General features: G+C 49.9%; 1 protein-coding gene across 1 annotated transcript; it reads left to right on the top strand.

Annotated features, from left to right (window-relative positions):
• The first annotated feature begins 4378 nt into the window (after positions 1–4378).
• On the top strand, positions 4379–23385 carry DUS3L (dihydrouridine synthase 3 like). The gene is made up of 13 exons (XM_043979630.1): positions 4379–4744; positions 7219–7531; positions 8366–8983; positions 10494–10535; positions 13371–13523; positions 14259–14375; positions 15761–15826; positions 15917–16027; positions 16908–17004; positions 20710–20785; positions 22025–22213; positions 22419–22547; positions 23179–23385. The coding sequence occupies exons 1-13, from the start codon at positions 4647–4649 to the stop codon at positions 23249–23251; spliced, it is 2082 nt and encodes a 693-aa protein (XP_043835565.1). The 5' UTR covers positions 4379–4646; the 3' UTR covers positions 23252–23385.
• The last annotated feature ends 1977 nt before the right edge of the window (positions 23386–25362 follow it).

Raw genomic sequence — 25362 nt, 5'->3', positions numbered from 1 at the left:
TTCCCACTGTCTTAGCATCTTTGCCAATTTGCTGGGTATAAGGTAAACCTTGGAGCTGTGCTGATTTGCATTTCTCTTAATATAGTGATATGAAGCAATATCTTATATGATTGTAAATAGCCTTAATTCCTTTAAGAGCTGTTTGTTCATTTCTTTTAACCACTTATTCACATGGAATAGCTCCTTGAATTATGTTTGACATGGCCTATCTCTAAAACCTTTATTAGAAATATTTACTGTGGGGCAGCTAGGTGACGCAGTGGATAGAGCACTGGCCCTGGACTCAGGAAGACCTGAGTTCAAATCTTCCCTCAGACACTTAACACTTACTAGCTGTGTGACCCTGGGCAAGTTACTTAACCCCAATTGCCTCACCAAAAAAAAAGAAAGAAAGAAAAAGAAATATTTACTGTAAAAAAAGTTCCTGGGGCAGCTAGATGGCACAGTGGATAAAGCACCGGCCCTGGATTCAGGAGTACCTGAGTTCAAATCTGGCCTCAGACACTTAACATTTACTAGCTGTGTGACCCTGGTCAAGTCACTTAACCCCAATTGCCACACACACACACACACACACACACACACACACACACACACACACACAAAGTTCCCCAAGATTCCTTAATTGCATTTTGTTTTTATATTCATGAAATAAAATTTATCTTTCATGAGCACCTCTATCACCTTGTTTGTTTAAGAATTCCTCTTAGCAATAGCACCTAACCTCTTTCTATTTCCACTCCTGATTGGTCACTGTCCCTGGAACCACCAATTTTTTTTTTTTAAGTGAGGCAATTGGGGTTAAGTGACTTGCCCAGGGTCACACAGCTAGTAAGTGTTAAGTGTCTGAGACCGGATTTGAACTCAGGTACTCCTGACTCCAGGGCCAGTGGTCTAGCTGCTCCTGAACCACCATTTTATGGAAGGATCCCAGCCATGTTTCCCCTTACTCTTGCCTTGACTCTCTCTAGATTCCATTTCCTTCTCTTTACTAGCCAGTTGCCACTGGGTGAGTACTCTTCCCCCATTTGAATGTAAGCTCACTGGGGTAAAGGACTGTCTTGTTTGCATTTATATTCCAAGAACATAGGACAGAGTCTGGCATCTAATAGATACTTTATTTATCTATCTCTATCCCACTCACACATGAACTGTTCAAAACCTCTTCTCTCACTAGACCAGACATTCCCTTCTACCTCTCATTCTCTCTCCTACTCTCTCAGTTGTTGTTTGTCTTTCAGTTTTGGAAGAGTACATCCCGAATGACATTCTGATTCCTGTCTGAGTTGGATTGAAATGAGGTAGGGTTGCACAAAGTCCTCAGCCTCACTTTCTCTTCCAGAGTCATCATGGTCCAGTGGCAAGATGACTGGAAATGGGTGGGATACAGTGGATGACCCTGGCAGTTTTCATGCCTGACCAAACTCTAAAAACTCTAGTGCCTGCTTCAGCCACCTTCATGGCCACTGGAACAAACTGTTCTCATCCACCCATTCTGCCAGGGGAAATTTTCACATGCTTGGGGCAGACCCCCCCCCCCTTACTCACTGACAGGTTTGAGACCTGCCAGTTACTCTTAACCTGGTTTAGCCTGTCTGTTGAGATGGTTTATGGGTTGTGGCCACTGTGTAGGCTACACCTTCTAGGAGCCACAGGTGAGAGCTGAGTGCCAGGTAGACACCAAAGGTGGATGAGCAGCCCTGAAAAGGGCTCATCATTGAGCTCTCACACCAGAGGTGCTAATCTTCCTTCTTAAACACCACACAGATCCCACTCTCTTGGTTAAACCCCTTGAAAAAGTCATCTTTCTAGGTGTTTCTATTTCCTCTCACTCTCTCCTAAAACATCTGCAATCTGGCTCCTAACCTCACAATTAAAAAGAAACTACTTCTACAAAGATAACAATGATCTGTGTGTGTGTGTGTGTGTGTGTGTGTGTGTGTGTGTGTGTGTGTGGAGTTGTTGGGTTTTTTTTTTTGGTGAGGCAATTGGGGTTAAGTGACTTGCCCAGGGTCACACAGCTAATAAGTGTCAAGGGTCTGAGGCTGGATTTGAACTCAGGTCCTCCTGAATCCAGGGCCGGTACTTTATCCACTGAACAATGATCTCTTAATTGCCAGATTTAATAGCCTTTTTTGAATCTTCATCCTTCTGTGCAGCATTTGACACTACTGATTGTCTTTTCTTTCTGGATACTCCCCTTTCAGTAGTTTTTGTGTTTTTTGTGTTGGGTTTTGGTGGGGGGTTTTTTGGTGAGGCAATTGGGGTTAAGTGACTTGACCAGGGTCACACAGCTAGTAAGTGTTAGGTGTCTGAGGCCTGATTTGAACTCAGGTCCTCCTGACTCCAGGGCTGGTGCTCTATCCACTGCGCCACCTAGCTGCCCCCAGGAGTTGTTTTTTTTTTTTAATTATTTCATAAAAGTATTTTATTATTTTCCAGCTACAGGCAAGGACAGTTTTCAACATGTTTTCATAGGATTTTCAGTTCCAAAATTTTCTCCCACCCTCCCTCTCCTTTCCCATCCCCAAGACAGAAAGCAATCCCATATAGGTTATATAGGTACAATAACATTAAGCATTAGTCATATTGTGAAAGAAGAATCAGAGCACAAGAGAAAAACCTCAAAAAAGAAGGGAAAAAAAAAAAACCAGCCCAAAAGTAGAAACAGTATGATTCAATCTGCATTCAGAATTCATAGTTCTTTTTTCTGGATGTGGAGAACATTTTCTGTCTTGAGTTCTTTGAAATTGTTTTGAATCATTGCACTGCCAAGAAGAGTCAAGTCTATCAGAGTTGATTATCACATAATGTTGCTGTTACCATGTACCTTTCAGGAGTTCTGTGATCTATTCTCTCCTCCCTGTCTTTGCCTCTTTTTTATATCTTCAGCACTTATCATCGTGCTTGGGACATAGAAGATACTTAATAAATGCTGGATTGGTGGCCTTACTTCCATCTTTTGCACATTTTAAAAAATCCAAGTTGATTGGTGAGTTCCTTATGCATCCACGTTGTCTCTTCAGACATGTTTTTCCCCCTCCTCATTGGAATGGTTTTCTTCTGTGTTTTCGGAATTTCATTCCTGAGCTTTTCACCCATCTTGAGCTGACTTCCCCCAAGCATTTGGAATAGAATGGGTTTCTATCTTTCTTCTGAACCCAGAGAGATCTGCTTTCTCCCAATCTAAGGTGCACATCAGACTGTTCCCAATTTTTCTCACCTTTTATATACTCTAGGATGGAGTGGTCACTTCTCCAAAAAGTTCACATCATTTCCACCCAAGAAACCAGTTTTTCCTTGTTCCTGAGAATCATATCCAGAATAGCATTTCCCCTTTTGAAGGATGAAATTGATCACTATAGCAAGTCAGTTAGTTCTTAGGTTCTCTGCTTATAGCAGAGAGTGAGCTAGATTCAATGTGTAAATAATTGAAGTCCTCCATCACTACTACAGCCTGCCTCTGTGGCTGGCTTGTGATCTGCTCCTCAAGCCCATCCTACTTAGAACAGAATTTCAAACTGATGAATTTTAAAGTTGGGCAACTGGGGGAGAGATGGTTGTAGCTTAGAACATTAGAACTGGAAAAGAACTTAAGACAAAGACTGTCAGAGCTGGAAGAGAATTTAGGAGAGGAAATATCAGAGCCAGGAATAGGGCAGCCCTTAGGGAACAGAATATGGGGGGGGGGGGTTGCTTAGGAACCAGAATAACCAGGGAGCAGGGGCCTTAGAACAATGAAGATCAGAGCTGGATGTGGGATTTAGGAATCAAAATATTGGGGGGGGAGGGGTTTAGGAAGGTCAGAGCTGGGGGTGGGGCTTAGGACACTGTGTCAGAGGTAGGTGTGGGTTTAGGAAGGGAAAGGTAATAATCATTTAGAGAGAGCACTGACCATATGCCAGGCACTGTGCTAAGCACTTTTAAAATACTTCAGTTTGGGGAGGGGGTGGACTCAGGACAGAATATGAGAGGTGGGAGGGAGCTTTAGGACACAGGGTATCAGAGTCAAGGGAAGGGGCTTAGGACACAAACTGTCACAGTTTAGGGGGAGGGGTTCCTTAGGACAGAAAATCAGAGCTTTAGGACTCAGGATGTCACAAGTAAGGGCTGGGGGCGGCTTCGGGGGAGAGGGCCATACTCTAGACTGGTGGTAGGTGGTGATGATTCTTTTAGTCCGTTTTCAGAGCCCCGTAGGTAATATTTATAGTGATCCCTCCTCCCAGAGAAAGATGAAAGGGCAAAGGTGGCCTCCCCCAGACATCCCTACAAGATTACCCCGCCCCGAGATTTCCAAAGCCAGGGTGCTTTAGGTCACCACACTTGTGCTCCGTCTTCTTCGGAGTCCCCTCTCCTTCCTAACTCCTGAGCAAGCGCAAAGAAAACCTGGCCGGGGGATGGGAAGGATGGTTTCCGGGAGATGCTGCGCAGGCGCATACGCCAAGAGGGAAAAGGCTCAGGCTCCATGCGTACACAGCAAAACCGAGCGGAGAGGGAGAGGACGCACACGCATGCACGGCAAGCCCGCCCGTAAGACGTAAGGACGCACACGCAGACCAAGCGCGCCAGCGCACGTGTGCTTCCAAGTTGCTTCCACGCAGGCGCTGTACGGTAAAACCTTTCTCGCCTGGGATCGCAGGCCGGCAATGGCGGAGGAGACAATTGCTCCAAAAGAGCAAACTGAGGGTGGTGGGGTTGCGGAAACCGGACCTTCCGAGCGAGGCGTGGCACCCATCAAACCCCAGTGAGTAGCAAGGGCTGAGGGGGAACGTACGGCTTGGGGCAGGGTTACGGCTTGCAGAGACTTACTCTGACAGGGGTCGCGTTGCATGCCGGGGTTTAGTGACTGACTTAAGCCACGCTGCATTCTGGGATTTAGCATTTGGTGGGTCGAGCTGCATGCCGGGATTTGGAGTGTTCTATGAACCCCTATTGCATGCTGGGATGAATGCCTGGTCTGCAGAGTGGCACGTGGTGCCTTGACAGGTACCGCTGCATGCTGGGATTTGTAGTCTGTTTCGTGTAGGGCGCTCACTCCTCTGTCCTCTCTGGCCAACCCCAAAGTAAGTAAAAAGTAGTGTAGCACTTAGTGGGGAGATGAGGGGGCTGGGAAGGAGAGAAAGGAACTTATGTGGATTTAGTACAGTATTGGATTCTTGTAGGAAGTGGTCCTTGAGTTGTGCTTTGGAGGAAGCTAGAGATGCCAGGAGGGAGTGTTCATGCAAAGGCATGGAGGTGGGAGATGTAAGCTGTCTCTGTCAATACAGGGAACAGTAAAAAAAAAAGCCGGTTTATCCGGAATGTCAAACCTTTGTGGAAGACTAATGTTCTGTGAGGCTGGAGCTAAATATTGAAGGGCTTTTTGAAATGCTAAACAACAGGATTTGTATTTTAGCCTAGAGGCAAGAGCTTTCTTGAACAGGGGAATGGAGTGGTCAGCTTGTGCTTTAGGAATATGGATTGGAGAGGGGAAAGACATGGGTGGGGGGGCAGTGTAGGGAAACCAATTAGAAGGCTCTCACAGTAGTCCACTGGAGAGGTGATGAGAGCCTGCACCAGTGTGCTGGCTGTGTGATTGAAGAGAAGGCAATGAATGTGAAGATGCTCTGAAGGTAGAATCTACGAGACCTGGTGACAGTGGATAAGAATGATGAGGGAAAGGTCACAAAGCTGGTAAGTATATAGAACTAGAATTTAAATCCAGTTCATCCCAATACAAATCAAGGCTGCTCACCCTCCCATTGCTTACACTCTATTTAGGTAGAATTCAAGTATACTTCTGCCTCTATGGAAGTAGGGAAGCAGGGCAGGGACAGTGAGTCCCCTGATGCATTCTGGTACATGTCTCCTTTCAAGAGATAGGCCAGCAGACAGGAGAGACAGTATTTTTCTTTTATGCCTCACCGTGCATCTACCTGTTGTCTCCTGCCTGGTGAGTTTAGGAACAAACATTAAGCCTCACAATTCATACAGTCTACCATACACCAAACTGGAAGAAACATCTGCTCTATTTGAATCACTGGTGGTGCAGGTCTGCAACCACAGGACAGGAAGGAACTTGAGAGCTCATTTTGTCCAACCTTGTTGCCCCGGCTCAGCAGTTTATGAGGAAAGGATCTTGGTTGTTTGAGTTGACCATTCGTTTAATATGAGCCAACCTTATGGGGCAGCTAGGTGGCACAGTGGATAGAGCACTGGCCCTGGAGTCAGGAGGACCTGAGTTCAAATCAGGCCTCAGACACTTAACACTTACTGGCTGTGTGACCTTGGGCAAGTCACTTAATCCCAATTGCCTCACACACACAAAAAAAATATGAACCAACCTTGTGAGATGACTTCCCAAAAGAAAACTAGGGTGACTGAAAGCTTTGTGACTAGAAATCGTGTATATAGATCAAAGGAAGTAATCGTCTTTCTGTAATTTGTGATCCAGACCTCATCTGGAATGGTATGCCTAGGCCTGGGTGCCACTTTTTTTGTTTGTTTGTTTTGTTTTGTTTTTACAGGGCAATGAGGGTTAAGTGACTTGCCCCGGGTCACACAGCTAGTAAGTGTTAAGTGTCTGAGGCTGGATTTGAACTCAGGTCCTCCTGACTCCAGGGCCGGTGCTCTATCCACTGTGCCACCTAGCTGCCCCCTTGGGTGCCACTTTTTAAGAGGACAAAGGCCAGTGTATTCAGAGGAGACTGATCCCAGTGGTGAAGGGTCCAGAATGCTGTATGAAAATAGCTGAAAAATTGGGGAGGTCTAGCTTAGAGAAGAACTATTTTCATCATGACCACAGCCTTGTGTAGCAGGGAGTGCTAGAGGACTCAGGGCTAAATTCCTGCTCTGCTGCTTCTGACCTAGGAGCAGGGAAGGTGCTGTTCTTGTCTATGCCTCTGCTTCCTATCTAGAATGAGGGGACACACCCAGATGATCTCCCAAGTCCCCTTTCAGCTCTAAATCCTAGGATCTCAAGGGCTCTCTTCAGCAGAGGGAGCTGGTTTATTTTTTGTATGACAGAAGAGAACCAACAATGCTCCTTGCACTCAGTAGGAGGGAGGGAGTGCATTTGCCAGCACAGGTGATCTTTAATTGGCATCTGAGTACTTGTTGGGAATGTGGTGCAGGGGCATTATTCCTGTTTGGGCACAGATTAGACTGGCTGGCCTCAGAGGGCCCTTCTGTCTCTGAGATTCCAATTTCGTTAGCAAGCCCAAATTTCCCTCTTTCCAGGTACCTCACTACAAAGGAGCAGTTCCATTCGTTCCTTGGAACCAGAGGGAAAAGCCCAGGTGACCAGGCTGTGGGAGAGCCAGATGGTGACAGAGCTGAGACAGGATCATCTGTCTGCTGTGACTCAAATGAGCCCGGAGCCAAAAGACTCAAGATCGATGATGGAAGAGTGGACGGTCTGGAAAGGCAGCCTCCAGGCGTGGGAGAGGGAGAGCTCCAGCAGAAAAAGAAAGCCCGGGGACAGAATAAGAGTAGGCCCCACATGAAACCAACTCACTATGATGACAACAGGTTGTGCCCATCCCTGGTCCAGGTGAGCCCACCTCAGCCGCTGTGGTTGGGGAGCAGAGGCCTTGGTTTGAGTCTCTGGTCTAAGGAGCTCCATAGCATGCTTGAAGGCTCTGTCTTCAGTAGGTATTGCTTGGGCAGTGTGGGGTGGAGGATCTTGACTCCAATGGCAATGATTCTCCCAGGAAGGTCCTGGCCTCAGGGCTCTTGAACCTCAATTGCATATAGTCTTTTTTTATAGGCCTAGAATTTGATAAGATGCTTCACTGTCCTATAATCACATCCCACCCTTCAAATGAGGTAACAGATGTAAGTCCATTTGGAAAGTCCCTTACCTTCTGAAAGTGCCACCACCATTGTTCTCTTGCTCTGAGCTTCTCAGCAGCCCAGGGGGGCAGACAGGGCTAGTGAGGTTATCAGTGGATGAGAAAACTGAATCCTAGAGCAGTGAATTGACCCATTCAAATTCCACAGCGAGTTCTTTGTAGAGAAAGACCCAGTGCCTGGAGCTGTGGGCTCTCTCTGGCGATCCCACAGCCAGGTGTGGAGTACCAGGCATCCTGCTGCTTTCTGGAGTGGGCCCGGGATCAGGCAGAGATAGACAAGAGAGTACGTACCCCTGGGCTCCCAGCAGACTGCCTGACAAAGCTCCTGCTTCTGAATAGCATCTCTCTCGCCCTCTTCTTTTTAGAGCTTCATGAACAAAGAATAACGCATTGATGGCTTTTTCCGCTTCTGTCACTTCCCAGTACTCCCTTCTTCCTTTTCCCTATAGGATCCTCTCCAAAAGAGCTGACACAGTGGCTGCTCATGCAGCCATTTGTAACCACAGTTTACCCCCTCTATCTCCTCTGTCAAGGAGTCAGCTGAAAAATGCTACTTTGGTGAGCGCTGCCGCTTTCTGCATGACGTGGACACTTACTTGGCCTCCAAGCCCCCAGACCTTGGGGACAAGTGTGTCCTGTTTGAGACCTTTGGGAAATGCATCTATGGTGTGACGTGCCGTTTTGCCGGGGCCCACCTGGGTCCCCAGCACCAGAACCTGGTGAAGGAGGAGCTGGTGAAACAATGGGAGGGCCAGAAACTCACAAGCAATAGTCTCAGCAAAGACCTACAGCATCAACTTCGAAAGAAGAAAGTCCAGTTTGAGCACTCGGAGAAGTACCTGAAGCAGCTGTCTAAGGCAGGAAGGGTAGGGACCGGGAAAGACCAGGCCCCAACTCCTCCCACTGGGCCAGAGCCATCCAAGGGCGAACAACTCGAGGCCTCCATCAGCTTTCCAGGACACGGGGCCCAGAATTCTGCCAGTGCTGATGCCCATGAGTCTCTGGCAAGTCTCGAATCAGGGTTACCACTGTCAGAAACTGTTTCAGGGACCCTAGAGCAAGGAACTACCCCCCAGGGAAACGTTGTCTGTTCCTCAGGGCACCTGACTGACGAGGACCTTATCAGACTCCGGCCCTGTGAGAAGAAAAGGGTATGTATGACAGGGGTGCCAGCTTTTCTTCTGTCTCACCTTCCTTGACTACCTGGCCCATATTTTTCACTTAGAGAAACTTGTTCCTGTAATGAGAGCCAGCTATGGCCTTATACCAAAGTTTCCTAAAGGGGCCAGTGTAACTTAGATGTCCTTTGTATCTTCCATTTGGCAAGTCCGTACTGATCTCCTACTGGGTGCTCGACCCTACACTAGCTAGCACCCAGAGGAGGACGTTCCCTGCTCCCTGAAAAATGTAGTCTCATGGAGAACATAAGTCACCTACATCTAGAAAGCTAGTTTGCACAATCTAATAGGAAGATTGGGCATTGGATTTTGAGCCAGAAGGGACGCACACACACCATCTGTCTGTCTGAGACCCCTTGGGTTACTGTCGTGTTGGGAAAGTCTTAGGAACATGTAGTCCACGATTCACGGCTGGGACACTGTGGCTCTAGAGCTGGACAGGACATTAGAGGCCTTCAAGGCCAGTCGCTAGGCCAGAGGCCTGGGGAGGTTGGTGGAAATGATGGACATTAGAGATGCAATTAGAACCTAGGCTCTCTGACTCTGGGGCCATTGCTCTTTCCCCTGTATTACGTGACTTCCCCTACCCCCAATAGTATTCCTGGAACAATCCAGAGGAGCCATGAGGAAACCCGCTGCCCACCTCTCCCTAAGGAGATGACGGATTCAGAGGGCTGGTTGACGATGATGGCCAATGCAGTCATGTTTGTTTGGTTTGACTGTATGTGTTTGTGATGGCTTTTGTTTTTCTTATTTTCTTGAGAAAGCAAGGGGGGGGGGGGGGAGGAGGCATTCAGACCTGAAAGTAAGATTGAATTTTAAAAGTAGAATTGAACAACAACATGCATTATGGGATTGTTGAAAGTCAGGCACAGTTTCCCAGATGTGATTCGGTTCCATCTCTTGCTGCATGAGTGGAGGCCCAGCTCACTGTTTGAATAACCGTTAAAGGGTTAAATAGCAACCCTAGTGATAGCACCTGAGGAGTCATGAGTGTGCTTATCCCCAGAGGCTTGGGAGGAGTCAGAGATCCAAGTGTGCGGGTGTGGTCAGAAAGGTGTCCAGAGGGTGCTTAGGACTTTAGCGGAGATGGGAAGAATGTCCAAAATAGGCAGGGGAGGAGGTGTTCTGGGGGTTGGAGGCAGGGGGTAGATGAGCAGCAGGAAGCTGTGAGAGAGAAGACTGGGAGGAGAATGTGGAGCCATCCTGAAGGGCCTCAAAGGCTAGGATCAGCCCCAAGGACCTCGGCCCATCTCCTTTTCCCCATGAAGTCCAAGGTCATTGGTTCCAGTGAACATGAACCTTTCTTCTGTTCCCTACATATTGTGGCCCACATGGAAGGGACCTGTGGAAAGCCAGTGCCTGTGGTTGACAGGGTCCCTCAGGGCACAGTGAAGCTGAGTCATCCCTTTGTGCCCGCCCTCACCAAGCCCTTCTGCCATAGTTGCTTCCACTTTGGTGATCCTCTCTTCTTCTTTTCTAGCTAAACATCCAAAACAAGCTATATCTGGCCCCGCTCACCACGGTAAGTCCCTGTCCCTTCTGTCACGAAGCGGGCTGGCTCTGTTAGACTTCCAGGGCTATAAGACCACATAATATCAGATGAGAGGGGACCTCAGAAACCATCTCCTTGCATCCCAACTCCTTGTTTTTACAGATGAGCTAACTGAGGTTCAAAAGAGTGGTGGGACCTGGGTCTTTGGTATTAGCTCACAGAATTTTTAGATCTAGAAGAAACCTTCTGGGGGCGGCAAGGTGGTGCAGCAGATAAAGCACCAGCCCTGGATTCAGGAGGACCTGAGTTCAAATCTGGCCTCAGACACTTGGACAGTTAATAGCTCTGTGACCCTGGGCAAGTCACTTAACCCTCATTGCCCTGCAAAAAAAAAAAAAGAAGAAGAAGAAACCTTCAAGATTGTCTAGACACATAGGTAATACCAGTAGACCTGAGGCTCAAAGCCAAGTCTTTTCTTTCCATTTCTATTGCTTTTGCCATTACTCTGTGATGCTTCTTTTGGAAACCAAGTTTGTCTGGTTTGTGTTGATGTTATTTATGCCTTTAGACCCTTTCCTTGATCCCTACACAAAGAAGAAACTGTCTTGGTCTAAATTAGGATAGGTTTAGAAATCATCCCTAGGCACAACTACAGCTCTGGGTCCCTTTGGAATAAAGGGCTCTTGGTCTCTCCTGCAGGCCTTAGATCACCCATTTATGAAATGGGTGTAGCTCCTGGCTTGGTGATAGTGAGCTACTTTCCCCAAGGATTCTTGAACCTTTTTGAAGGAACGGCATTTGTGTCTGTGTGACTGAGTCTGTGAGCCAGGATCAGAACCTTCCCATGGCATGATGGGAGAGTGGCCTGGGATGGCATGGAGGAGAGGTACCCATCTAATACTGTGGTCTAGGAGCAGTATGAAAGAAAGTCTCCCTCTGATCATCCTGGGGGGGGGGGGAGGGAAGGGGCGGAGATCGGCGTTCTCCCTTCTGCCTTTATTGTTGGGCCTGGTCTTCAGAAAACTGCCTTGCTGAGCAAACCCTGCCTGCCAGGCATTCCCTTTCTTGGCTTCACAAGCTTTAGAACTTTCCCCATTGGAGGTGAAAGGGCAGTGTTGGAGAGAGAATAAAATTTCTGTTGTCCTCGAAGGATACGGGGTGACATTTGGAGAGCGTAGGCTATAGAATCATAGAATTGGAGGGAGGAGTCTTAGTGATCGTTCACTCCAAAACCAGTGCCCAGAGAGGTGAAATAAATAACTTGCTTCTGGGTGGCAGAACTCCATTTTGAACTTGTGCCCTTAGAATCCAAGCCCATGGTTCTTTTTGCTTCATACTAGGCCCCCTGGCCATCATTGCTTCTTCCCTGCTTATTTGTTTGGATTTCCATGCCCCACTTCCAGGGTAATGCCATATAGGGCTGCTGATTCTGGGAACCTGTCAGACTAAACACGTAGAATTTATTTCATTGAGCACTTAGGCCAAGGCTGGCAGCCCGTGGCTCAGGAGATGATTACCATGGGGTTTGGAGACAAGCAGGGGTGAGGGAGGGAGAACTTGTCTGCCTCTCTCCCTGCCCATAACTGTTTATTCCTTCCCAGGTGCCCAGGATGTTGATAGGCTCGGCTTGTAGGGAACATTCATCTGGGGTTTCTCCAGTTGTGTTTTTGCCAATAGGCTCATCTGGGGCCTTCATTCCCCCGTTTCTCTGTGCTTCTCCCTCCTCCTGCACGTACACTTTAGAATCATAAGATTTGTTGATTTTTATTTTAAAATATACTTTAATCAGTCCACTTGTCTTTGCATCCTAGTTCATTTCCCACCCCTGTTAAGGATTATGTACTCCTTTGTTCCAAGTAAACTTTAATAAGCAAAACGGTCCGGAAACCTTGTCTCTCAGGGCATATGATATTTTTGTCCTAGTCTTCTCTGCCAGGAGGGAGGGGAGATGCGTTTCCTTATTTTATCTCCAGGGCTTTAGGTGATTTTTTTCTTTATTCTGAGTTCATCTTTCCTTTAGTGATTTTTCAAAATTTATATCCATTGTTTTTGTGCTCATTGTTCTCTTGGGTCTGATTATATTGCTTTGCAGCAGTTCCTAGACACCGTCCCACTTTTCTCTGAATTCTTCAGATTGCACAATAATATTCCATTACATTTGTAAATGAGAGATTTTAGCCATTCCCCATCAGTGGGCACCCACTTTGCATTCAGCATCTTGCTACCATACAGGTGCTCTGAATAATTTGGTGTAATATTGTTCCTTTGGGTCTGTTTTGGACTTTGTTGGGCTGAAGGTCAAGGGATTCCTTGCTGGAAGGGACCTTGGCGCTGATAGGGCCTGGCCTCCTCATTTGACAGAGGAGGAAGATCCTCAGGGACTAAATGACCAGTTGAGATGGTGGCGGCCGCCTGGGTTCTCTGGCCTTAGGACTGAGCCCTGCTGACTCAGCCCGGCCTAGGAAGCTGGCATCAGGGAGCGGGGGTGGCAATTTGTGGAGGGGTTGGAAGGGAATTTAATGAAACTCAACCCTTTCCCAGTCCTCCTTCATTCTGGTTCCTTCCCTCTCATCTACCTCACGGGCAGCTCGTTTGTACGTAGTTGTTCATATGTTGTCCCCCCAAGGGACTCAAGAGCAGGGGCTGTCTTCTGGCTTCCTTTGTATCCCAGAGCTTGGCACACTGCCGGGCACGCAGTAGGCGCTTGATAAATGCTTAGTTATTTGTGGTCACCTTCCTGTTCCTTGAGGAGAAGGGCAGCTTTGACGCGATGGTGGCAGTGGGAACAGGCTGTGCTTGGGGGAGCTCCAGCAGCCAGCCTGCCTCTCATGGAGCCTTGTGTGTTTCTGTGTTGGGGGGGTTTAGTGTGGCAATCTGCCCTTCCGAAGGATCTGCAAGCACTTTGGAGCCGACGTGACCTGTGGGGAGATGGCTATGTGCACCAGCCTGCTCCAGGGGCAGTCGTCGGAGTGGGCCCTGCTCAAGCGGCACCACACGGAAGACCTCTTTGGCGTCCAGGTCAGTGTTTGCCCTCCCTCTCCAGTGTCTGCCACAGGGGAGTCACTCTCTGGGCCTCGGTTTTCTCCTCCACCAAAAGAGGTGACTGAACAAGATGATCTGTAGGAGCCCAGTGACCCTTTAGGGGCAGAGGGTTGTTCTAGAATGGATTGGAACCTCTGCCACCATGAGCCTGATGTTCTGCTGGCCGTTATAATTAATCAGGTGTGGGGCAGCTGGGTGGCGCAGCGGACAGAGCCTCAGCCCAGCTTCTCTCATAGAAGAGGCTGGGTAAAAGTTATTAGTGGAGCCCTTCTAGACCTTGCTCTGCATGTGATATTATATAAGATAACACATGAACATGGCGGTGTTGGGCAGACCACTGGTTCATGCTATTCATTTAGGGTCGAAAGGACACCTGGTGTCATGGGATCCTATGAGGGTCCTCTGGAAGGGCCTGCAGAGGCCAGCTGCTTTGAGTCCAGCCCTCATTTTACAGAAGAGAACACATGATCAGAAAGGGCACTGCGTTTGCCCAGGGTAGTCAGAGAGCTGCAATTTGAACTCAAGTCCAGTGACTGCAAATCCAATGCTCTTGCCTCAAAGCTCTGCGGCTTCTCCCCTGAGCACTTAGTGCTATTGGCCTCTGTGAGGTCTGGCTCCTTGCTGGCCAGCGGGGGTGGCAGGGCCTGTGGGTAAGGTGATGTATGTTGGGAGGGGCTTGACCAGGAGCTGTCCTGTCCTCTCTCCCTACAGCTGGAGGGGGCCTTTCCTGACACCATGACCAAGTGTGCGGAACTGCTGAACCGGACTGTGGAGGTAGACTTTGTGGACATCAACGTCGGCTGCCCCATCGACCTTGTGTACAAGAAGGTAACGGACCACTGACTGTCGAGGGTGTCCCAGCCAACCTCTCTCCTACGGCCTCTGGTTATCCCTGACCAATGATAGCTTGGATGAGTGGGGTAAATGGAAGGAATTTTTGAACCACAGAGGAAGGAGGTCCTCACAGGTCCTCGGTCCAACCCTCCATCTTGTTGTAGAAATCTTCATCAGACCCCTCACCAAGTGGTCACCTTGCCTCTGGGAGCTCACCCTTTTATGAGGCATTCTGTTACCTTGTGGTGGGGGGTATAGTTGTTATTATTGAGATGCCAACTCGTGATTGCCAGTGCCTGTGCCTCTGCAAAGGGTTTAGAAGGCTATGGGCAAGTGATCAGCTAATCAGAGGATGGGAAAATGTATCCCAGCTCACCCTCCCAGTGAGAACCAATGATGAACTTGTCTCCAATGTAACTACCCCTGCCCTTATTCTCCAACACTCCCTACTCCTCCCTGCCTCCTTCCTATACCCTGCAAGCTCCCAACTTCTCCTCTCACCCCCCTGAGCAGGATGTTGGCCCCTCAGACCAGTTGTAACTTAAATATTCCTTGGGCCCCCACAGTAGCAGCTGCATGGGCACCAAATTCCAACACCCCAAATCTCCCTCCCGTCCCCCATCTCTATTTGGGGTGAGATGAGCAGGAGTGGATGGGTTGTGTCTCATTAGGACGTCTTTCTACTCAAAGTCTTCCCTTTGAGAACTTAGCCGTTTGTGTCCTGGCCACCCCCGCATTCAGAACTTTGGTGTCACCTGAAACTTCTCCTTCTCCCTCTTCCTGCACATCATCTCAGGTGCTCCTTTTTGTAGTTTCTGCTTTCCCAACTCGAGCATCCGTCCTCTGCTCCCAATTGATGCAGCCACCCCCCACCCCCAGTGCAAGTTCTTTATCTTCTCACTCAGATTTTACGGTGATCTCATGAACCATCTCTGGCCTATCTTCCACACAGGCACCAGAGTGTTGTTCTGACCACATCTCTCCCCAACTCAGGAAGCAGCTTATTGACCTTAGGAACATATTTCATTTTTACCTCATTCTTTTTCTAATTCTGTTTTTGTGTCAGTATTGTAATGTACATGGAAGTAATTTATGAATAAGTAAGTCTACACATTGGGGTGTATACTCACATTTTTTTTTTTGCGGGGCAATGGGGGTTAAGTGACTTGTCCAGGGTTACACAGCTAGTAAGTGTCAAGTGTCCGAGGCCGGATTTGAACTCAGGTATTCCTGAATCCAGGGCTGGTGCTTTATCTACTGTGCTATCTAGCTGCCCCTATACTCACATTTTTAAACTACAGAATTGTGTAATCAAAATAATTTGGAGACCATTGGCCTAGGGAATCAATACTCAGAATTTCCCAATGCTTCTTTCACAGGGTGGGGGCTGTGCCTTAATGAATCGCTCCAATAAATTTGAGCAGATTGTCCGAGGGATGAATCAGGTAAGTGCCTGCACCTCTCTCTGAGCCCTGGCCCTGAGTGCCCAGGCCTGGGCGATCCCTATGTATAGTCCCCTGTCTTCTCTTTTCCAGGTGCTAGATGTGCCTCTGACGGTAAAGATCCGGACAGGGGTGCAGGAGAAGGTCAACTTGGCCCACCGGCTTTTACCTGAACTTCGAGAGTGGGGAGTGGCCCTTGCAACGGTGAGGGAGGAGGCACCAGGCTGGTGGGGTAGAGGGGAATGGCCCCCAGGTGCCAGGGTGGAACAAGTACTTTACTCTTCCTTGTAGTTTGGGGCTTTACTCCAGTTTATCTTATGCCACGATGCCTCATCTTGGCTGAGGCAGGGCCTATACGCAAACCCATAACCAGGGCCATGGATCCACTCCCTGATCTGGAGTTGAAGGGAATGTGGCCTGAATCTGGACGTGTAAGGTCAAGCCAAAAGAATCACAGAATTTAGAGGTGGAAAGCACTGAGAGATCCATCTAGGCCAATCTCCAAGGAACAGGCCTGGAGAGGGGAAGTCCCAGAGGTGGCAGAGCTGGGCCTCCGAGCCTCTTCATAGCAGAGATACCATGCGCCAAGCCTCATCCACACTGGGGGTCTCCTGAGGGCTAACGGCCAAATGGAGGGGAACAGGGAAACACAAGAAGTTGGGGGGAGTGTACAGCATGGAGGATTGAAGGAAGGCTGAACTTGGAGGCAGGTCTCGGCTCTGCCCCTTACTCCCTGCATGACCTCAGATCCTGGAACTGCTGTTAAGGTCAAGGCCCAGGGCCTCTCTGAGCCTCAGCTTCCTCATTTGAGGAGTTTGCCCCAGAGGACCCCCGAGCATCTATCCAACTCTAATCCGTTACAAGGAATCCCAGAGGAGCCAACCACTTCCGTCGACGTGCTTTACGCTTTTTGGAGGCTGCTTGCCCTCCCCAATTTTGAGACCTCCAGGTCTGGCCTTGGCAAAGCTGACACCTCCTACAGCCTCCGTCAGCAAGACCTGAGTTTTCCTTTTCTGCTGAGTCTTAGGGCACTGATGAGTGTCTCTTCTTTCTCTCCCCATCCCCCATCCCCACTTGTGGTTAGCTCCATGGCCGCTCCCGAGAGCAGCGCTACACCAAGGGTGCCGATTGGCAGTACATACAGCACTGTGCAGATGTGGCCAGCCCAATGCCTTTGTTTGGTATGTATGTCCTGGACCTCCTAGTGCTTTGTGTCACAGCTTCCCCCAATAGTCCCGTCTTACATAGTTTGAATCACTCCTGTCTCTCCAAGGGTAATAGGATTTTAAATAAAGCTGGGAGACTGTCTGGTTCAACCTCATCATTTTCAGCTAGGCCAAGTCAACAGGCATTTATTAAGCACCTACTGTGTGCTGGGTGTTGTTGTGTCAAGTGGCTTGCCAGAGGCCACATAGCTGGGATTTGAACCCAGGCCCCCAAGTCCAGATACACTATATGCCAGTGTCACCTTTGAGCTCCTGCGCCCCTGCCCCTTCCCTCCTCTCTCTCCCTCACTTCTCTTGCACAGATGGCCAGAATCGTATTCTCAGAGTTCAATCTTGATCACATAATACCACCTGATACTTCAGGAACTGTAATGAATCTTCATTGCCTACATGACAGGTAGCACAGTGGAAAGACAGTTCAAATCTCACCTCGGATACTTATTTAGCTGTGTGACCCTGGGCAGGTCAATTAACTTCTCTTCCTCAGTTTCCTCATCTGTAAACTGGGGACAATAATGGCATCACTTAAATTCACTGGGTGGTAAGGAGCCATAATTGTGTGAAGCCCTTTGTGTACCTTAAAGCGCTATATCATGGAAATGTTTTTGCATGACTGCCCATATATAATCTATGTCAAATTGTTCGCCTTCTTGAGGTAAAAAAGGAGGGAGATGGGAAGGAATTTGGAACTCAAAAATTTTTTTTTTGTTTTTTTGTTTTTTGCAGGCAATGGGGGTTAAGTGACTTGCCCAGGGTCACACAGCTAGTAAGTGTCAAGTGTCTGAGGTCAGATTTGAACTCAGGTACTCCTGAATCCAGGGCCGGTGCTTTAACCACTGCGCCATCTAGCTGCCCCAAAAAATTTTTTAAAAGAATGTTAAAATTTGTTTTTGGGCAGATAGGTGGTACAGTGGATAAAGCACTGGCCCTGGATTCAGGAGGACCTGAGTTCAAATCTAGCCTCAGACACTTGACACTTACTAGCTGTGTGACCCTGGGCATGTCACTTAACCCTAATTGCCCTGCCCCCCTATCCCCCCAAAAAAGTTTTTACATTTAATTGGAAAAAATAAAATATAAAAAATTTCCCCTCCCAAAAAACACTGTAAAAGTGCCATGAGGGGCAGCTAGGTGGCGCAGTAGATGGAACACCAGCCCTGGAGTCAGGAGGACCTGAGTTCAAATTTGGCCTCAGACACTTAACACTTACCAGCTGTGTGACCCTGGGCAAGTCACTTAACCCCAATTGCCTCACTTAAAAAAAAAAAAGGTGCTATGAGCTATCAACTCTTATTATAGGATTATGGTGTAATAATGTACAGGGCCCAAGAATTGGTATCAGAAGCCTTGAATTCAAATTTAACTACTGTCTGCCTAGTACTGAATGGCCCTGCATAGCTTGGATCATTTTACCTCTGAAGGCTAAGGCCAGAAAGCCAAGGTTTCATCTCCTTTGTAAAGTGAAAGGATTACACCCAGGGAGCTCTTAGGGCCTTCCCAGCTCTCAATGCTTTGATCCCCTGGAGAAAGCCTTGGAATCGGCTTGAGAGGCAGAAGTCTCAGGAGCTGCCTGGTCTGACTCCATCACTTTACAGCTGAGCAGCCAAGCCCATTCTCACGATGGCATGCTTGCCTGGGTTCCGGAGCTTTCCCAGTCACCAGTGTCATGAAGCAAGGCTGCGTGCTTCTTCCCATCCTTTTTAGCATGATGTTTTCAGCACAATGTTGTCGGACACCCTCAGTGAGGACAAACCTGGCATCAGGGGCAGCTCCCGCACTGATGGTAAATTATTTAACTTGAAAGGACTACAAGCCAAGACTAAAGTGGAGGGAGAATTGGTGCATGATGTTTTGTTTGCAGATGATTGTAACTCAATGCAGCCTCCGAGGCTGAGGCGCGACAGTATATGGGTAGATTCTCTGCTGCTTCTGCTAGTTTGGGCCTGACAGTTAACACCAAGAAAACAGAGGTTCTCTCCCAGATAGCACTGTACCATCCATATGTGGAATCCTCAGTTACAGCAAATGGAGAAATTTTGAATGCTGTGGATAAGTTCACTTACCTTGGCAGCGTACTTTCCAGGGATGTCCACATAGATGGTGAGGTGGAGGCACGCGTTATCAGAGCTAGCTCAGTGTTTGAGAGACTCTGAAGAAAAGTGTGGAAGAGAAGAGGTATTAGACTGACTGCCAAACTGAAGTCCAGAGCTGTTGCGTTGACCTCATTGCTGTATGCCTGTGAAACTTGAACAGTGTACCCTCACTGTGGCAGAAAACCAAATCACTTCCATTCGAATTATTTTGGGAAGCTTCTGAAGATGACCCGGCAGGATGAGGTCCTGGACGCAGAGGTTCTTTCTCGAGCTGAACTGCCAAGCATTCAAACAGTACTGTAGAGAGTACAGCTCCAATGGGCTGCCCATGTTGTTCGAATGCCAAACATACACGCATCTAAAAGACTGTTTTATGGAGAACCCACACAAAGCAAGCACTCATGTGGAGGTCAGAGGAAGCAATGCAAGGCCACGCTCAAGGAGGATACCGTCCTCTCAATTCTTATACTCTGAGGCCTGGGAGGGGCCTTAGAGGTCATCCATCTACTAAAAGGTCTTACTTTTTTGTGTGTCATGGGCTCTGTGGCAGTCTAGTACAGCCTGTAGACCCCTTCCCAGAATAGCATTTGGGTTTTGTTTTTGTTTTTGTTTTTGTTTTTGTTTTTTAGTGAGGCAATTGGGGTTAAGTGACTTGCCCAAGGTCACACAGCTAGTAAGTGTTAAGTGTCTGAGGCCAGATTTGAACTCAGGTACTCCTGACTCCAGGGCCGGTGCTCTATCCACTGTGCCACCCAGCTGCCCCCAGAATAGCGTTTGTAATTGTGAAAAATAACATATGTCTGGTTACAAAGGAAACCAGGTTTTTTTTGTTGGGGTTTTGTGTGTGTGTGTGTGTGTGGAGCAATGGGGGTTAAGTGACTTGCCCAGAGTCACACAGCTAGTAAGTGTCAAGTGTCTGAGGCCGGATTTGAACTCAGGTACTCCTGAATCCAGGGCTTTATCCACTGTGCCACCTAGCTGCCCCCAGAAACAAGTTTTTAAGGGTGTAATTTTGCCCATCCAAGTTCCCCAGCCCCATCTCCTGTATCCAATCCTAGATTAAGAGTCTCTGCCTCTGCTCTATGCTAAGTTGAAGGGCCCACCTGCAGAAGAGGCTCATGGACCCAGGGAGGAGACTTCTTGTTTAGAAGAAGCAGGCAGCTCAGGGCACAGGGTAACATCTGAACAAAGGTAATGTCAGGAGACAGAGCAGAGCCCAGTGATGCCTTTAATTCATGGACCGAGGGCATAAGGCTTCGTGGTCAACCCCCAAATGGCCATCCCTGGGCCTGGAGGTGCCCCCTCGAGCAGCCTCGGAGGGGCTTCCTGTGAGATGGGCTGATGCATCCCAGGGCTCCCAGCATCTCTTGGTGTCCAGCAGTGGAAATAACCGAGTTTGGGATCCCAGGATGTTGATTTAAGCTGTTGCTCTGCTGCTGACTCCGTTGTGCTCTTCGGAGAGCTGCTATGCATGCTCTGGGTCCTCTGGACCTCTCTTCTCACAGTGCGGGGCTAGCTAGGCCCCAGAGCACTCGCAGCTCTCAGTGCCAAGTTCTCTTCACAACAGGAAATGGAGACATCTTATCTTATGAAGACGCCAATCGTGCCTTGCAGACTGGTGTTTCTGGGATTATGATTGCTCGGTGAGTAAGTGGCCATCCTTCCTTCTGAAGCCAGAGTGCATGGCAACTGAGGGTGCCAGAGAGTTAGGGAGAAGGGATGGATCTTAGCCCTGGCACCTAGTCCACAGTGTAGAGCCAGAGCTCCCCCAGCTGGCGCACACACAGGCTTCTGCTGCCTCCACCACACTCGGGCCTCCCTCCTCTGAGGCTTTAATGTGATGAGGAGCTCCCTGGGGCCTGGGAAGCTGTACCTGTACGGCAGAAGCTCTGGCATTTCTTAGCTGGCCTTAGAGGCTTCAGGTTTGGAGTGGCTGGGTTCAGTCAGAAGAACCCCGTCACCGCCCAGTGGTGGTCATCTTTTGTCCCGACCACCGGGGAAGATGCCTGCTGAGTCCTGACCTAGCTGTTCTCTGTGTCATTGGGGGAGGCAGATTTCGGCCTGATAGAGGGGAAAACCCTTCCTGGTCAGGGCCGTCCAGAAGTGGTGTGGGCTGCCTGGCCAGCTTGATGTTGGGGATGTGGTGGCCCCCGAGGGCCCTGCTGCCAACTGAGCCTGTGAAGGGGGCCCTTGATGAAAATGCGGCTCCTCAGAAGTAAGGCTCAGCAGCCCCGGAGCTTGCTTCTGCAGGACGGGGCATTCTGCTGGGGGTTCCTGGCAGCAGGAATCGGACCGCTGTGCCTCCCTCACCAGCCCAGCTCAGCTCAGAGCTGGCGGCTCAGGTGGCATGCCTTGAGAAGTTTGGGTTCTGGGCTGATGGGCAGGCCACGGTCACGGCTCTCTTTGGGTGAGTGCTCAAGCTGTGGATTCTTGGAGTCTCTGCAGCTGTAATGCTGGGGTGAAGGTCTAGCTTATGGCCCACTGATGACCTCCTAGCTGATCCCAGACAAAACCTCAGTGTCCTTGTCTGTAAAACGGGAGATGTCATGGTGCTCCTTATCCCACAAGATAGTGAACAGGAAAGGGTCGTGGCTATTAGTCCTTCGGTTGGGGCTTTCTGGGGGAAGCTGGGACTGAGCTGACTGACGCTCCATCGCTCCCATTCTGTGACTGTCTGGAGCAAAGATTCCTTCCCTGGCCACCAGCTGCTGATGGGGGTCTGTGTGTGTGTGGCGGGGGGGGGGGTAAATAACATCCCGGAGGTCAGAGATGGTTTCATTTGTGTGTGCCCAGCTCAGCACCTGGTGCTCCCATTCCCAGTGCCAGAGAAGTTTTTGTTGATGGCTGCATTGCCAGTCGGGTGTGCTTGCATCTCTCTGCAGAGGTGCCCTCATCAAGCCATGGCTCTTCACCGAGATCAAGGAGCAGCGGCACTGGGACATCTCCTCCAGGGAGCGCCTTGACATCCTCCGGGATTTCACCAACTATGGCCTAGAGCACTGGGGCTCCGATACCCAGGGTGTGGAGAAAACCCGCAAGTTCCTGCTTGAGTGGCTCTCCTTCCTGTGCAGGTACACATCTGGAAGAGTCTGGTGAGGAGGCGGCCAGTGGGGGAAGAGGGGTCTTTGCTTACAGCGTGGACCGAGGCCTGGTGGGGTGCAGGGAGAACGCACCTACCTCAAGTACTGCTGAGGGAGACTGGCTCTGTGTCACATTCCCCACACGCGCCATGGCAGACTCGCACCCTCTCCTAAGCTCTGTCTCTGGCATGGACAGGTACATCCCAGTGGGTTTGCTGGAACATCTGCCTCAGAAAATCAACGAGCGACCTCCCTATTACCTGGGGCGGGATCACCTGGAGACCCTGATGGCCAGCCAGAATGTGGACGACTGGATCTCCATCAGGTCCGTCCCAGACGCTGCCCACCTCCCACACCTTCCTGGTCCCTCCTCCCCCCGTGTCCCTGGCTTTCGGTGCCCTGGGGTCTCCAAAAGGCCCTGACAATCATGTGGTGCTTCGGCCTTTGGAACCACCTCACAACACACGGGTGGAGCTTACTGTTCCCATCTATGGAGCAGGAAATGGAACTTAGCCGGTGACACAGTGGGCCAGCTGGTGCCCTGCTCCCCAGATACGAGGGTGGGCACCCCTTGGGGAGGACCTCGGCAAGGGATCCAAATAGCCACGTGCTTCTAGCTGGGGAAGGGACCTCTCCCCAGCTCCAGGACACAATCAAAGCCTAGCCTAGATCTGGTTGTGCTTTGGGCCTAGGGAGGGCAGAGTGGAAACCTCGTAGCTTGAGCTGGTAATGATGGGGATGTGAGACCCAGCTCTGTCTCTGTGAGCATGGGAAGCTCCTTCCCTGCTTCTCTGGGACACAGTTTCCCTACCTAAGAAGCAGGAGTCGATTAAAAGTCCAGCCTGTCCAGCTGTGAGGTTCTGTGGGCCTAAGTCTGGTCAGGGCAGTTGTGTGGTAGGGAGGAGCAGCAGTAGGTGGCCAGAGGCCTCCCTCACTCCTGCCTGGCTTCTTTTCAGTGAGATGCTCCTTGGGCCTGTGCCACCTGCCTTCACCTTCCTGCCCAAGCACAAAGCCAACTCCTACAGGTAGCAGTCTGAAGTGGTGCCACCAGGGGGTGACCCTGCCCCGGCCTCCCCTCTTCAGCACCCGCATCCCATGAAGAACCCAGGAGGGTTCTGGACCTCCCACATTCATCAGAGAAATAAATTTGAATATTTGATAAAGCCAGTGGTCAGGTTTGCCTGAATCTCCTTGGGAACCAGCAGTAGCCTTCCCCCCTGCAGCCCTCTCCCTCCCCCCCAACCTTCCTGTAGAGAGAGGAGGGTCAGGAGGTTGTGCTTATCTGCGTTTGCACAGCCGCCTGGCCTGGGACAAAGGGCTCTGGGTCAGTCAACAATCAGGAGGTGTTCATCAAGTGCTTACTGCTTGTCTGCAACAGCTCTGGGTGTGCAAAGAAAGACAGTCTCTGCCCTTAGGGAGTTCACAGTTTAATGGGGGGGGGGGGGCAACACAACATGTAAAAACTATGTCTACACAAGAAACATACAGGATAAATTGGAGATGATGAGCAGGGGGCTGGTGAGTGGTTGAGAAGGGCTTCATGCAGAAGGTGAGATTTGTTTTACCTGGCACTTGAAGGAAGCCAGAAAGTGACGATTAGGAGGGAGGGAATCCTAGGTATGGGGGACAGCCGGTGAAAATGCCTGCATCTGGGAGACAGAGGAACCACAAGGAGGCCGGTGTTGCTGGCTGGAAAGGGAGGGAGGGGCCGGGTCATGAAGGGCTTCAAATGTCGAGCAGAGGATTTGATAGGTGATCCTGGAGCTGGCGGTAACTGGAGTTTTAATGGAGTGGGGGTGGGGCGGGGCAGGGAGGGAATGGGTATGACAGCTGGTGGATGACGGATTGGAGGGAGGGCACTGGAGCCACCCCCCTCCCCAGTAGGCTACTGCAATCATCCAGGCCTGTGGCATGCACTGGGGTGGGGGCATTGTTGGGGGTGAGGAGGGATGTGTTCCAAAGGTTAGATCAACTGGACAACAAATAGGATGGTGGTGAGAGAGGGGGTTAATGACAGCCAGCTTTTGACCCTGGACGACCAGGAAGGCAGTGGTGCCCTCCGAAGGAATCGGGAGGATTTTAGAGGAAAGATACTGAGTTTGTTTTGGAACATGTTGAATTTAAGATGTCTGTGGGTCCCGGTTTTGCACCCCAGGCCAGCTCCTTGCTACCTAGCTAGGTGCCTGGGGGCGATTCATCCATCCCTTGTGGGTCTTATTTTTCCCCATCTATAAAAGGGGGTGGTTGGATCACATGGTCTCTAATGGCCCTGCCAGCCCTGACATTGTGGGACTCAGCTTGAGAATAGGCCAGCTCCTTCCCTCTTGTTTGTGAAGTTAGTCTCCCTTTCCAGAGCACTTCGACAATGCTTTGGTACTCAGCGGGTAAGGGTGTTTCTTCCCATTTGACAGATGAAGAAACTCAGGCCCAGACTGGAGAAGTGGGGCAGCTAAGCCCCCACAGCAAAGTGAGCATTAGAGGTGGGGTGGGACGAGGCACCTTCTTCCTCCGGCGTCAGCGCTGTCTGGTGGGGCCACCCCTAGGGACTCACCCTCGAGACCCGGTCCACCTCTGCTACCTGGGCCCAGCTCTAAAGGGTGGCCACGGAATGGTCATTGTGTCTCTGCACGAACTCTTGCCAGGGTTGTTTGTGAGGACAGTGCTTGTGAGCCTCGGGGCCCTTGACCCAGGGCCTCTTCACCACTGCTGTGGTGGGGACCTCTGGCAGGGCAGTGCATCCACTGGCCTCCCCTGAAGGATACTTTAAAAAGCATAAAATGAGATAGTAGGATTACAAAGGAGGCCAAAGGCTAATGAGAAGGATGTCGTTTTCCCACACAAGTTCACAGGTCCCCTGAAATCTATTCATCAGCAACTCAGGGGGTCCATGGAGCCCCCGTTAAGAACCCCCACATTAGAACTGAAGTTGGCTAATTATCAGCCCCCAACAACCCTCTTAGTGTGGACCTGAACATGGTAGCTAGGAGCTGGGGCTCCAGCCTAGGCTTCCCTGGCACACCTGCACTTGGCCAGAGGACCCTGGGTCAGGGTCCCTCCATACACCTATCCAGGCCGCTCAGCTCCAACTGGGGAGGGAATGACTTGATTTCAGAAGAAGCTGTCATGGCTGTTCCAAAGCA

The sequence above is a fragment of the Dromiciops gliroides genome, chromosome 1 (assembly GCF_019393635.1).
Source record: "Dromiciops gliroides isolate mDroGli1 chromosome 1, mDroGli1.pri, whole genome shotgun sequence".
Taxonomy (NCBI): Eukaryota; Metazoa; Chordata; class Mammalia; order Microbiotheria; family Microbiotheriidae; genus Dromiciops; species Dromiciops gliroides.
The sequence above is the reverse complement of the archived record's forward strand: the minus strand, read 5'-3'. Positions and strand labels throughout refer to the sequence as shown.

What these genes read in the sequence shown, in the direction of transcription:
- DUS3L (XM_043979630.1), top strand. Translation starts at nt 4,647, where the DNA reads ATGGCGGAGGAGACAATTGCTCCAAAAGAGCAAACTGAGGGTGGTGGG. An exon ending in AAGACCTCTTTGGCGTCCAG is followed by an intron (nt 13,524 to 14,258) that starts GTCAGTGTTTGC and finishes CTCTCCCTACAG; the next exon opens with CTGGAGGGGGCCTTTCCTGA. An exon ending in GACGACTGGATCTCCATCAG is followed by an intron (nt 22,548 to 23,178) that starts GTCCGTCCCAGA and finishes GCTTCTTTTCAG; the next exon opens with TGAGATGCTCCTTGGGCCTG.